The 10,987-nt window shown below is 38.5% G+C and overlaps 2 protein-coding genes across 3 annotated transcripts; both read left to right on the plus strand.

Moving 5' to 3' along the window:
- The first annotated feature begins 3,084 nt into the window (after positions 1-3,084).
- LOC112732991 (TOM1-like protein 5) lies at positions 3,085-7,872 on the plus strand. Of its 2 annotated transcripts, XM_025781832.3 has the most exons (12): positions 3,449-3,598; positions 3,719-3,765; positions 3,854-3,908; positions 4,260-4,360; positions 4,936-5,014; positions 5,250-5,348; positions 5,431-5,544; positions 5,620-5,780; positions 6,120-6,195; positions 6,614-6,699; positions 6,898-7,056; positions 7,238-7,872. In XM_025781832.3, the coding sequence occupies exons 4-12, from the start codon at positions 4,260-4,262 to the stop codon at positions 7,599-7,601; spliced, it is 1,239 nt and encodes a 412-aa protein (XP_025637617.1). In that variant the 5' UTR covers positions 3,449-3,598; positions 3,719-3,765; positions 3,854-3,908; the 3' UTR covers positions 7,602-7,872. The 2 variants fall into 2 exon arrangements, with proteins under 2 accessions (XP_025637616.1, XP_025637617.1); XM_025781831.3 differs by lacking the exon at positions 3,719-3,765 and having other exon boundaries at positions 3,085-3,598.
- Positions 7,701-10,667, plus strand: LOC112732992 (uncharacterized). Its single transcript, XM_025781833.3, has 3 exons — positions 7,701-8,724; positions 9,626-10,020; positions 10,098-10,667. Exon 3 carries the CDS (start codon positions 10,116-10,118, stop codon positions 10,530-10,532), a length of 417 nt encoding a protein of 138 aa, XP_025637618.1. The 5' UTR covers positions 7,701-8,724; positions 9,626-10,020; positions 10,098-10,115; the 3' UTR covers positions 10,533-10,667.
- Positions 10,668-10,987: the final 320 nt, after the last annotated feature.

Consider the following 10,987-nt stretch of genomic DNA (forward strand, 5'->3'; position numbering starts at 1 on the left):
ACCTATTAATACGTTGTAGGCCGAGCTCACGTCGACTACAATATAGTCTATACTCAACGTCCTAGACCGAGTTCCTTTCCCAAAGGTTGTACGCAGGGAGATGTATCCAAGTGGTTGAATCGGGGTGTCTCCCAGTCCGAACAAGTTATTCGGATATGTTCTGAGCTCTTTTTCTTGTAAGCCAAGCTTGTCAAAGGCAGATTTAAACAAGATGTCTGCGGAACTTCCCTGGTCTATTAGTGTTTTGTGGAGGTTGGCGTTGGCCAGTATTATGGTAATAACCATGGGGTCATCATGCCCTGGGATGATGCCCACGATGTCTTCTTGGGTGAAAGTGATATTAGGAAGGCCGACCGACCTATCTCCTCCTCCAACATGGTACACCTTTTTGAGGTGTCTCTTGCGTGACGACTTATAGATCCCTCCTCCTACGAATCCTCCATTGATCAGGTGGACATGCCTTTCCGGGGTGTGATTAGGACGTTCAGCTCGTCTAGGTTCATCATCCCTTCTTATTTTTCTTGGCTCATCTGCTTTATTGGCTAAGAATCGATCTAGTCGCCCTTCTCGTGCCAGTTTTTCAATGACGTTCTTCAGATCAAAGCAGTCGTTGGTGGAATGTCCATAAATTCGGTGGTATTCGCAATACTCTGTCCGATTTCCTCCTCCTCTTTTTTGTTTAATCGTACGAGGGGGCGGGATCTTTTTAGTGTTGCATATATCTCTGTATACATCTACAAGGGACACTCTGAGCGGGGTGTAATTGTGGTACTTCCGAAGTTTCTCAGCAGGCTGATCCTCCTTTTTCTTGGACTCTTTATCCTTACCTTGAGGTGTGTAGGAGAATCCGGATTTTGAAGTTTCTCCTAATCAAGAATTTTCCTCCATATTGATATATTTTTCTGCCCGTTCTTGTATCTCGTTCAGGAATGTTGGATGTTTTTTGGACATTGAGTGGCTAAAATGTCCCTCTCTCAGGCCGTTGATGAGCCCCATGATGGCCGCTTCTGTTGGGAGGTTTTGTATGTCGAGACAAGCTTTGTTGAACCTTTCCATATAGCTACAGAGGCTTTCCCGATCTCCCTCTTTAATTCCTAGCAGACTTGGGGCATGTTTGGTTTTGTCCTTATGGATGGAGAACCTGGCGAGGAATTTTTTGGCTAGGTCGTCAAAACTTGTGATTGATCTTGGAGGTAAACTGTAGAACCATTTTATTGCTGTTTTTGTCAGGGTAGTCGGGAATGCTTTGCATCGAATTGCGTCTGAGGCGTCTGTGAGATACATCCTACTTCTGAAATTGCTGAGTTGATGGCTGGGGTCAAATGTACCATCGTATGGAGTCATGTCAGGAGCTTTGAAGTCCTTTGGTACTTTAGCTTTCATGATCTCTTTAGTGAATGGATCTTGATCCTTGTGGGAGTTATCTTCATGACTGGAACGAGTAGTTTTGGTTTTGAGATCGGCCTCGAGCTTTATGAGTTTGTCCTCTAGCTCTCGGCGGCGTCTCGTTTCTCTTCGGAGGTCTCTCTCGGCCTCCCGCTGATGTTCGGCCTCATGTTCGAGCTGTTTGAGGCGATTCTGCTGTTCACGGAGGGCATCTAAGATTTCGGTGTTTGGAGATTGCTTGTCCCCCTTAGTTTGAGGCACATCTTTTGATGTGGCATCCGTATTTTTAAGCAGGATTCTTTCTTCCAAATCGGAGTTGTGATCGTTGTCAAGGTTGTTCGCCATGATGATGGGATGACTTCCAGGTTCCCCGGCAATGGAGCCAATGTTCCAAAGGTTACCTGAAACTGAAGGTCGATCTCGGATGAGATCTGTTGTTGTGGCCGGAGCTATCGTGTCCGACATGTTGGATCTGGTGGTGCCGCTGATCCTTGATCACCGGTGGGTGGTGGTACTTGCAAGAGACTCTGATGCTTAAGTTAGCACGGGCTTTGAGCAGATTTTTTGTGTAGAATCAGAGTATGAATTATACCTGGGTGCTCCAGTGTATTTATAGTAGTGTGGAGTGACCTCCCTTTAAGATAAGTTAGTTATCTTATCTTATCTTTTGTGGGTGGGTCCCCTTATCTTTGGCCAGCCGCCTTTAGAGTGGGCGGCGTCCTTCTGTTTGGGCCTACTTGGGCCTTTGTAGCGATTTGGCCGAGCTCTTTAAGTGAGAGGTCGGTGGTCATCCAACCTGAAGAGGTCGGACGTTCCTGTCTGAGTTAGCTCGGGTTGAATAGCTCGACCCGTGATATGAACACTAGCCATTGTGAATCTCACCATTCTGAAAATTTTACGTTGAGCTCGCATATATAGAAATCAGTTATGTATAAATCGAATTCATTGAATTCAATTTAATCACATATTGAAACAAACACTAAATCGAATCCATTTCATTCGAATTACCTTTTTTTTTCTCGAGTCCTTATAAATCGAACTCAATTGGTTCGATTTACATGCATTCATAAATTAAATTCAATTGTTTCTATTTATGTTAATTCCTAGTTCGAAACTCATTGTTTCGATTTAAGGCCTTTCTACGATTACATGCAAATCGAATCTATTTGATTCGATTTAGTACTATTTTCACTAAATCGAATTTATTGAATTCGATTTATATAAAAATGTATCTGGAGACATTCACAAATGAAATTTTGTTTTGGGGATCTGAGTAATTTTGGAATGCATTTGATTTATTTAAGTAAATTACCCTATTTTAGTACTATATATTACAATATAACTTATTTATATTTTATTCGACATATCCTCATTTTATATAAATCAAATTAAATCCTAACTTTGCACTAAATGACTTATTTTAATTTAATATCAAAATTAAATTATGAATTAAATTAATTTTTAAATAATTTTTTATTATTTTTATTTTATAAATTTAAAATTTTTAATATTATTTAAATTTATTATTATTATTTCTATCTTTCTACCAGTTGTTTAAATACAAATATTTTTATACATATTTGAATTTTAATTTTGATCATACAAAATTGTTTAGATTAATTTAATATTCATAAATTTATCTATTTCATTTCAGTAAGAGAATTATATAATTAACTCAATTTCAATTTATTCATTTTTGGTGACCAAACTTAAGAAATAGGAAATAAGAGCTTCTGTTTTGGAAAAAGATCCTTTGGCTGTTTTCTGTTTAGGAAGTTCCTGATCATGGCGGTGCCGTACTTTTCCTCGCTTGCCTAATTAATAACATTAACACTTTCACCAAACTGCATAACAAAACACTAAGACCGTTCTTATTCATATTAGTGAGTGTTATCTTCTTCCATTTTCGCATAACCATACTCATTTCTGTTATAAAGTACACACACTTCCCCAATTCTTTATCATCATCCTCATATGCTAAACAGCTAAAGTTAATCATAAAGAAAACAACAAACAAAAGCACTCTGTTAATAAAGAAAACAAAAGAAAAGAAAAGAAAGGAAAAAGGAAGCGTGATTAATATATGTATAGCATCAGAATTATTGATCTTGGGCTTTGTGAGTTGCAATTGAAATGCTGAAGATCTTTAGGGTTTAGCACTGCATACTCGCTTTCCTCCTCGTGATCTCTGTCCTTGTCTCTCTCTTTTCAGGTACAACCTTTTTTTATTTTTAAGAAAAAAATAAAACTAATGTGATTATTAAGTGTGCTTTACCCTAACCATTAATCATAATCATGAAATTTTTTTGTTTTTGAAATGCCCTTGATTTAGATCCGATCATTTGGCTTCAAGAGTCAGGACATGATGTTTATTTGAGGGTTATTTTTCACAGTTCACGTTCTTTGAGCTGATATTAGAAATGGTGAAGTTCTGAATTATATAGCTTGGAAAATTTTCATGTTGCAGGCAGTTCATGACATTCTTGCAGTTCTGACTTGGTTGCTACGACAAGAGTTAAGAGGTAAGATATCCATTTACTTGAGCATTCTTGTGCTGTCAGAACATGCAAGTTTCAACTTTCATCTCTATCTGATATCAATTTCCTTGTTCTATGGTGGAAGATGATTTTATTTATAGGACACAAGGGTGATAGCAACTCTTTTGTATTTTGTGGATCAATTACCTTCCCCTTTTTATATAATGATTGATCGGGTAGTGTGGCATGAAAGTCTTGTTTTTCTTTACACTTGAATATATTATATTATTATTGAGCTGTGTAAAATCTTCACCTATTGCTTCCTTGTATGAAATGTCTTCTAATTTTTCTATTTTTCTATATTTACTTAAATCTTAATTCTTTCTCTATAAACAGATGGCAGCTGAGCGAGTTAATGCTGCAACAAGTCAGAAACTGACTGAAACTGACTGGATGAAAAATATTGAAATCTGTGAATTAGTTGCTCATGATCAAAGGTACCCGCACAAATCTTTCTTCTCGTTCTATGGTGTTGTCTCTTTCTGATTGATCAGAACCTTCAACGATATGAAACTAAGTTCATTTAATGTCTTTGTATTTGCTCTTAGATATTTCTTATCGCACATTATTACTTCGTAATTATTTCCTGGTTTGAGAATCAAATCTATGATCTCCAGTCTCCACCCTGTGTCACCCTGACTCTCTTATTGTTGAATTTCTTCCATTTTTTAAGATTTTCTTCTTGCATGATCGTTTTATTTATGTCATGTCAAACATGAGTGCTTGTTTCCAATTAATCAAATTTATTTGGTTGCTACAACATTTTCAGCATTTGAGACTAGGTATTCTTTGAATGGGAAACTTCAACTGGAAGTCTTTGGTAGTTGGTAAACAACTGATATTTGATGCCTTACATAATTTCAATTGAAGATATGTTTATCATGGCACTTATTCAATAGTAGACCTAGTGTGATGCATGAAGCCTGGATGACCTTTCTCTAAATTTTTAAGGTGCCAAAAGAATCCACACAATCTTACCATTGTTAACCATTATTTTTTCTTGAAATTTCAGGCAAGCTAGAGATGTTGTTAAGGCCATAAAAAAGAGACTAGGCAACAAGAACCCCAATACACAACTTTATGCAGTTATGGTGAGCATAATAATTACTTAAATGTTTTATTTATTGTGATCCCCCTCTCTTCTCCCGTCAACCAAAAATAGCCACAGCTAATGTGAAAGTTAGTTTGGAACCACATATTTTTCACTGTACCTGAAGTAGAGAAGCTTGGTTATATGGCCGCCGTTTCTTTAATATTATTCTCTTTGCTCTTTGCTTGTGTCCTAAGGCATTCTACTAACCCGTCCTTTTTCTACTGATTTTCTAGTTGTTGGAAATGTTGATGAACAACATTGGAGATCCAATTCATAAACAGGTTGTTGAAACAGGAACCATTCCTATTCTTGTGAAAATTGTGAAGAAAAAGGTGTGTTTTTTCCCTCACACTATTGAACCTTAGCAATCTTGATTTTTTGTTTATATATTTTGGGTCCTTTCTCTGGTTGCAGTCAGATTTGCCTGTAAGGGAACGGATATTTCTCCTGCTAGATGCTACACAAACAGCCCTTGGTGGTGCTTCTGGAAAGTTTCCACAATATTATAATGCATATTATGAGTTGGTGGTAGGTTACAGATAGGTTGATTCAATCCGATGTCTGCTGAATGGCAATGCTAATTTGCAGCTATACTTCTTACAGAGTGCTGGGGTGCAGTTTCCTCAAAGGTCTCAGGAATTCCAATCAAATTGTCCAAGTTCACAACCTAACAGGACTAATAATGGACCAAACAGGGAACAGGCCTTGCCTAGATCTGGTGGGGTTGCTCAGCAAGCGGAGTCCGATCCTGTTCCCGAATCTAGGTAACTTCTGGTTTCAATTTACTAATAACTAGTGGAAAACAGCGCATTTAATAAGTCTCTAGTTTGGGTATGTTGGAAAGGATTATGATAAGAATGACTACTATTATGATATGATTTATTATGATGAGCATGACTACTATTTTTAAAAGAGTATTTTAAAAATTTATTTCTGGCTTCTTCTTTCCTCTTCTCTTGTTTCATTTTTGGGGGTAAAACGGTAAATTCAACATGGCAGTGGATGGTGCTTGATCTGGTGGACAAATATCGTTCTACAAATATTTGATCTTGTGATTTTCTTCTAGGCAAGAATATATATATTATTCTACATTTCATTTGCAGCATTATTCAGAAGGCTAGCAATGCATTAGAAGTTCTAAAAGAAGTCCTTGATGCTGTTGATGCGCAACATCCTCAGGTAGACCAAAGATGTCTTAAAATGAAATCAGAATTTCGCTCATCTATCTTTGCATTTGTAAATCTTGCATGCTTCTCCGTAGTAGTTCTCTCACAGTTTTATATTAGGTTAATGAATGACAACAAAGGCTGAGACTGAGAGGCTTGAGAATGAGACTGCTTGATAATGATAAATAGTGCTTATAAGAGTAGTTTTTCAAAATTACCTGAGTTACATAGAAACATCATGACATTACTAAAAATTGTACCTCAACTAAAACTAGCATATATTGTCTATATAGGAAGGAAGGAATGTGATAAAATGATTGACTTAGTTTTAGTATTTCTTTATCTACTGCATCTAATACCCTGATATGTAGTTATGAAAAATGTAACTAATCACATTCCCTTTCAGCTAAAACTCTTTTCTTTTTCCGTAGGGAGCAAGGGATGAATTCACCCTTGATCTTGTCGAGCAATGTTCGTTTCAAAAACAGAGAGTAATGCATCTTGTGATGGCTTCTCGGTAGGGATCCTTTGGGTTTCTGTCTCTCCTTGTTAAAAGTATAATTTTCTGCTTCAACTTTCATCATGCATGGAGGATAATGCCTTTTCTGCCCTACAAATTTCCCTAGTATAGGAATCTTTGTGTCTAGTTGCACATGCATGCATTTAATATGGTTAACTTATACCATCAACTGATTTTTGCTTTCACTGTTCATAGTGATGAGAGGATTGTTTCACAAGCAATAGAATTAAACGAGCAGCTTCAGGAAGTACTTGCAAGGCATGATGACCTCGTTTCTGGCAGAGCCACAACTCCCAATCACTTTGTCCATGAAGAAGTAGAAGAGGAGGAGGAACCTGAGCAGTTATTCCGAAGGTACCTTGCAGCCGATTCTTTGAAGATGCTATATTCTTTTCTTGGTTTATTTTTACCAGTGATTGGCGTAAAAAAATGAAAAGTTAATTTCATTAGTAATCTAGTGTCAATGCAAGTTATTTCCATTTTATAAAGAATAAAAGAAGATTAGATTTATTTCTGTATGGCTAATGCCTTGCAGATTACGCAAAGGAAAGGCTTGTGCAAGGCCTGAAGATGAAGAGACTGAACCTCGTTTCCCTAACTGGGGTTTGCTTGAAGAGAGACTCAACCGTGCACTAATAAGACCGCTCTCTTTGGAGCCATCTCGACAAACCAACGCCCGTGCTGCACCTGTTGTGGTTCCACCTCCAAATGCAAGGAACAATGGGGAGCTTCCTCATGTAGCAATTCCACCACCACCTGCGAAGCACTTTGAAAGGGAGAGATATTTTCAGGAGAACAAGAAGAATGGTGCTACTTTGGCCAGTCACTTGAGGGGCCTCTCCTTGCATAGTTACAATGGCAGCAGCTCTCACAGTGGAAGCTTCGATTCTAGTGATTAATCTCTTAATGGACGTAATTTCTATGTTTTTATTTCCCTTTAGTTTTAGTAATACAGATGTAGGAAATATATATATATATAGTTGATGATTTCTGGTTTTTTCTTTTTTCTTTTTTTTTTTTTCTTTTTTTTTTTTTTTTTTTTGAGTGGGGGAGGGTATGAAGAATAACATCTGCTGCTGTTCATACAATGAATGTTATTTAGTTGTCTGATTTTATGTTCCATGACTGAGGTTTGTACGTTTCAGGTGCTAGTGTGATAATAATTTTCTATTTTCTTCTGCCCACTTTTATTATTCCTGTTCCGTCCGAGTTCAACCGAGGTATAAGACTCCTTCCGCGACAGCTCGGCTTTGGGAAGAGCTATACGTCGTCTTGGAGAGAATGGTGGAAAAACCTCGGCAATGCGAAACACTGCGGCAGGAGTACCTGCAAAAAGCACTTCAACGCTCAAGTCAGTACAAGATGTTAAGAAAACAATACGAATGAGAGAGTGACATGTATTTGTGACCTGTCTTCACCTGGACTATCTGGTTTGTTGATATAGGTGAGTGAAGTGTTAGCTTCCCTTTATTTGTTCCGATCTTTTTGGTTGGATCGTGAGTGTCATTGTTGATAACGGCTTAGAGATGGTGTTTGACTTGTGTGAAACCGTAATCAAGTTGTGGTTGAGTTCTGCGTTATTATCTCCGGATTATTTGGTCGGTTTTCATATTGATATTGGTTCTGAATTTACGGGGTACACGTCATAGCCCCTAAGCTTGTCTGGCTTTGTAAAGAATAACGGGCAAGCTTAATGTTTTCGGTCCTTGTGTACGTCTTTCATGCACGTGTGGGTTTTAGTCTCGAATCTTTTTTGCAATGTTGGGCCATCTATGGGTTAAAAAGTAGGAAAAAGAAATGTGGGAGAAACCAAGAGAAGGTTAAGAGACTTTTTATCCTTGCGAAATGTGTTGCGATTAATGCGCTTCTTTATCGTTTGGGTTTTCGATGCTCGGAGCGATTATCAATTAAGTTACCCACTAAGTTAGTGGGCTTGTAATGATATTTGTTCGCTGTTTTGGAATTGACAGTCTGCTGTTTCAAGTTCTTCCTACCTGTTGACTCGAGTCATGACTTCGAAAGGTTAGTTTCTTTTCCTAAAGTTACTTTTGTTTCTTTTTTTTTTTTGAAATGGCGAAAGAGAAAGAGAAAGAGAAGCAGAAGGTAGTAGAAGTGAAAAAAGACAATCCGTATCACTAGGTACATGATGATGTTAGGACGCGTTCGTCATCGTATGTGGACACCGAGTCATTAGCTGAGCTTAAGGGTTTGAAAATTGTCAAAGAGGGTTCGGGCAGAATTGTTGAGCTTGTCCACTGTTCTGGTGAGGATAGGGTTTACGAGAGGAGGGGGGATTTGCAGTTTTTCTACATGTACACCCCATGCCTTACTGAACTTCGAGTAACGTTTCCTTTTAGTAGGTTCGAGTGTGATGTTCTAACTCAACTCAACTGCGCGCCTTCGCAGTTGCATCCAAACTCTTGGGCATTTTTTCGTGCGTTTCAATGTTTGATGGAGTTTCTTTCTTTTTCCTGCTCTATGTCTGTGTTTTTCTCATTGTTTCAGTCGAAAGGGGTTCGAAAGGGGTTATGGGTATGTTTGAGTAGTTTTCTCGGGCGTTCCCTTTTCCTATTGTATAAATCCTCTTTCAAGAACTTTAAATCTATGTTTGTTAAAGTGTGGCCGGTAGAGGCCGAGTATCCCTTTTATTTGGACGACGAGCTTATAGAAAGGTTCCCTCTTTATTTGTGTTCTGAGCCTATCCAAATTCTCAAGGCTACTAAGCAGAACGAGGAAGAAGACTGCTTTTTAGATTTTTTGATAGAGAGTTTTGCTGATGAGGAGTGTTTATCTATTCCCGAAGTTCTTCGTTTTCATGATTCTGGTGACACTGAGGGTTTCAAAGCTTACATAGGTAATATTGATTGTTGTTTTCGCTATTGTTGTTTCATTTCTTGATTTTTTTTTTGCTTTCTGGTTGTAGGTTGGCGAGTTCCTCTTCTTGATCCCTCACGATTTCAGTCTTTTCTTAAAAAGAAGAGAGAGAAAGGCGCGGGTGGCTCCGGGACTGTGAAGGATGGTGGGAGGGATGCCGCTCAGTTCGTGGCCCAGCCGGCGTCGTTTTTTAAGAGAAAAAGGGACGATACTGAAAAGTCTCTTGAGGTGATTTCAGAGGGTGATAAAGATTTCGTTGGTGGTAATAGATCTGTTTTCGAGAGACAGAAAAGGCTCCATGGGTTCATTCTTGCCACGAGCTCACATTCATTGTGGAGTGAATAGTTTCCCTTTGGCGAGCTTTCTGACAGGGTCTCTCAGTACCCTGGAGATATGCTGATGACTCATCGGATTGGCCTCGAGGGGATGGGGAAGTTCGTTCAGGTCAGTTATGTATATTTGTTTATTTTGTGTGTCTTCGTCATTATTTCTGTTTTGTTGACTTGTGTTTTCTGTTGTAGATTGTTGCTTCGTGATTGATGTGTGTGGGTCGTACTACTGAACTCCTCGGAGCAGAGCAGCAGGTGTCTGTGGAGAGGGTTCTTGAGCTGGAGAAATCATTGAAGGAGAAAGAGGACGTTGTTGTAGATGTTACAGCAAAAATGAAGGAGTCGGAGGACGAGGTTACTCGTCTTCGGGACCAGATTCGGCTTCTGCAAGCAGAAATAAGGGAAAGTGATAAGACCAAGGGGCAACTGACCTCCAGGGTCCAGGAGTTGGAAGAGGAGGGATTGGAGATGTTCACCTCCGGTTTTGACCGAGCTGTTAGTCAGGTTGCTGTATTGGCCCCAGAGTTTGATTGTGGTCAGCTTGATGTGACCAAGATAGCTATCGGTGGGAAGCTGGTTGTGGATGGAACCGTGGAGGACCATGACAAGAACGTTCCTCCTTCTTAATTGATGTTTTTATTTGTTTGGTTTGTTTTGTTGTCTTTTTTGGATTGAAGTAATTTTTGTTTGCGCTGACAGAGGTTGGGTCAGTTTGACAATTTACTATTTTGATAATATATAAAGTTATGCATGCTTGGTTAATGTTTTTTGCATTTGAAAGTAGAATAGGAGAAGAGAGAAAGTAAAGATCATATCAGTTATTTATATATTGATACATTGTTTGACTTTGATGATTGATATATTGGGCGTCCGGCCTTATTAAAACCCTCCTTAGGTAAAACCCTTATTTGGGAAAAAACCTCTAAGGGGGGAAAAAGAGTACCTTCATCCGCGGATTGTACAGGTTATGATCTATACAACTTTAGTAACGAGATGTTCCAATTTCCTGGTAATGAGTCGCTGATAAACCGATATTTTATGGTGTATTTTGTGCTCAATTTAAGTGATTTATTCAATCCTTT

Source organism: Arachis hypogaea, chromosome 13 (genome assembly GCF_003086295.3).
Source record: "Arachis hypogaea cultivar Tifrunner chromosome 13, arahy.Tifrunner.gnm2.J5K5, whole genome shotgun sequence".
In the NCBI taxonomy this organism is placed as follows: Eukaryota; Viridiplantae; Streptophyta; class Magnoliopsida; order Fabales; family Fabaceae; genus Arachis; species Arachis hypogaea.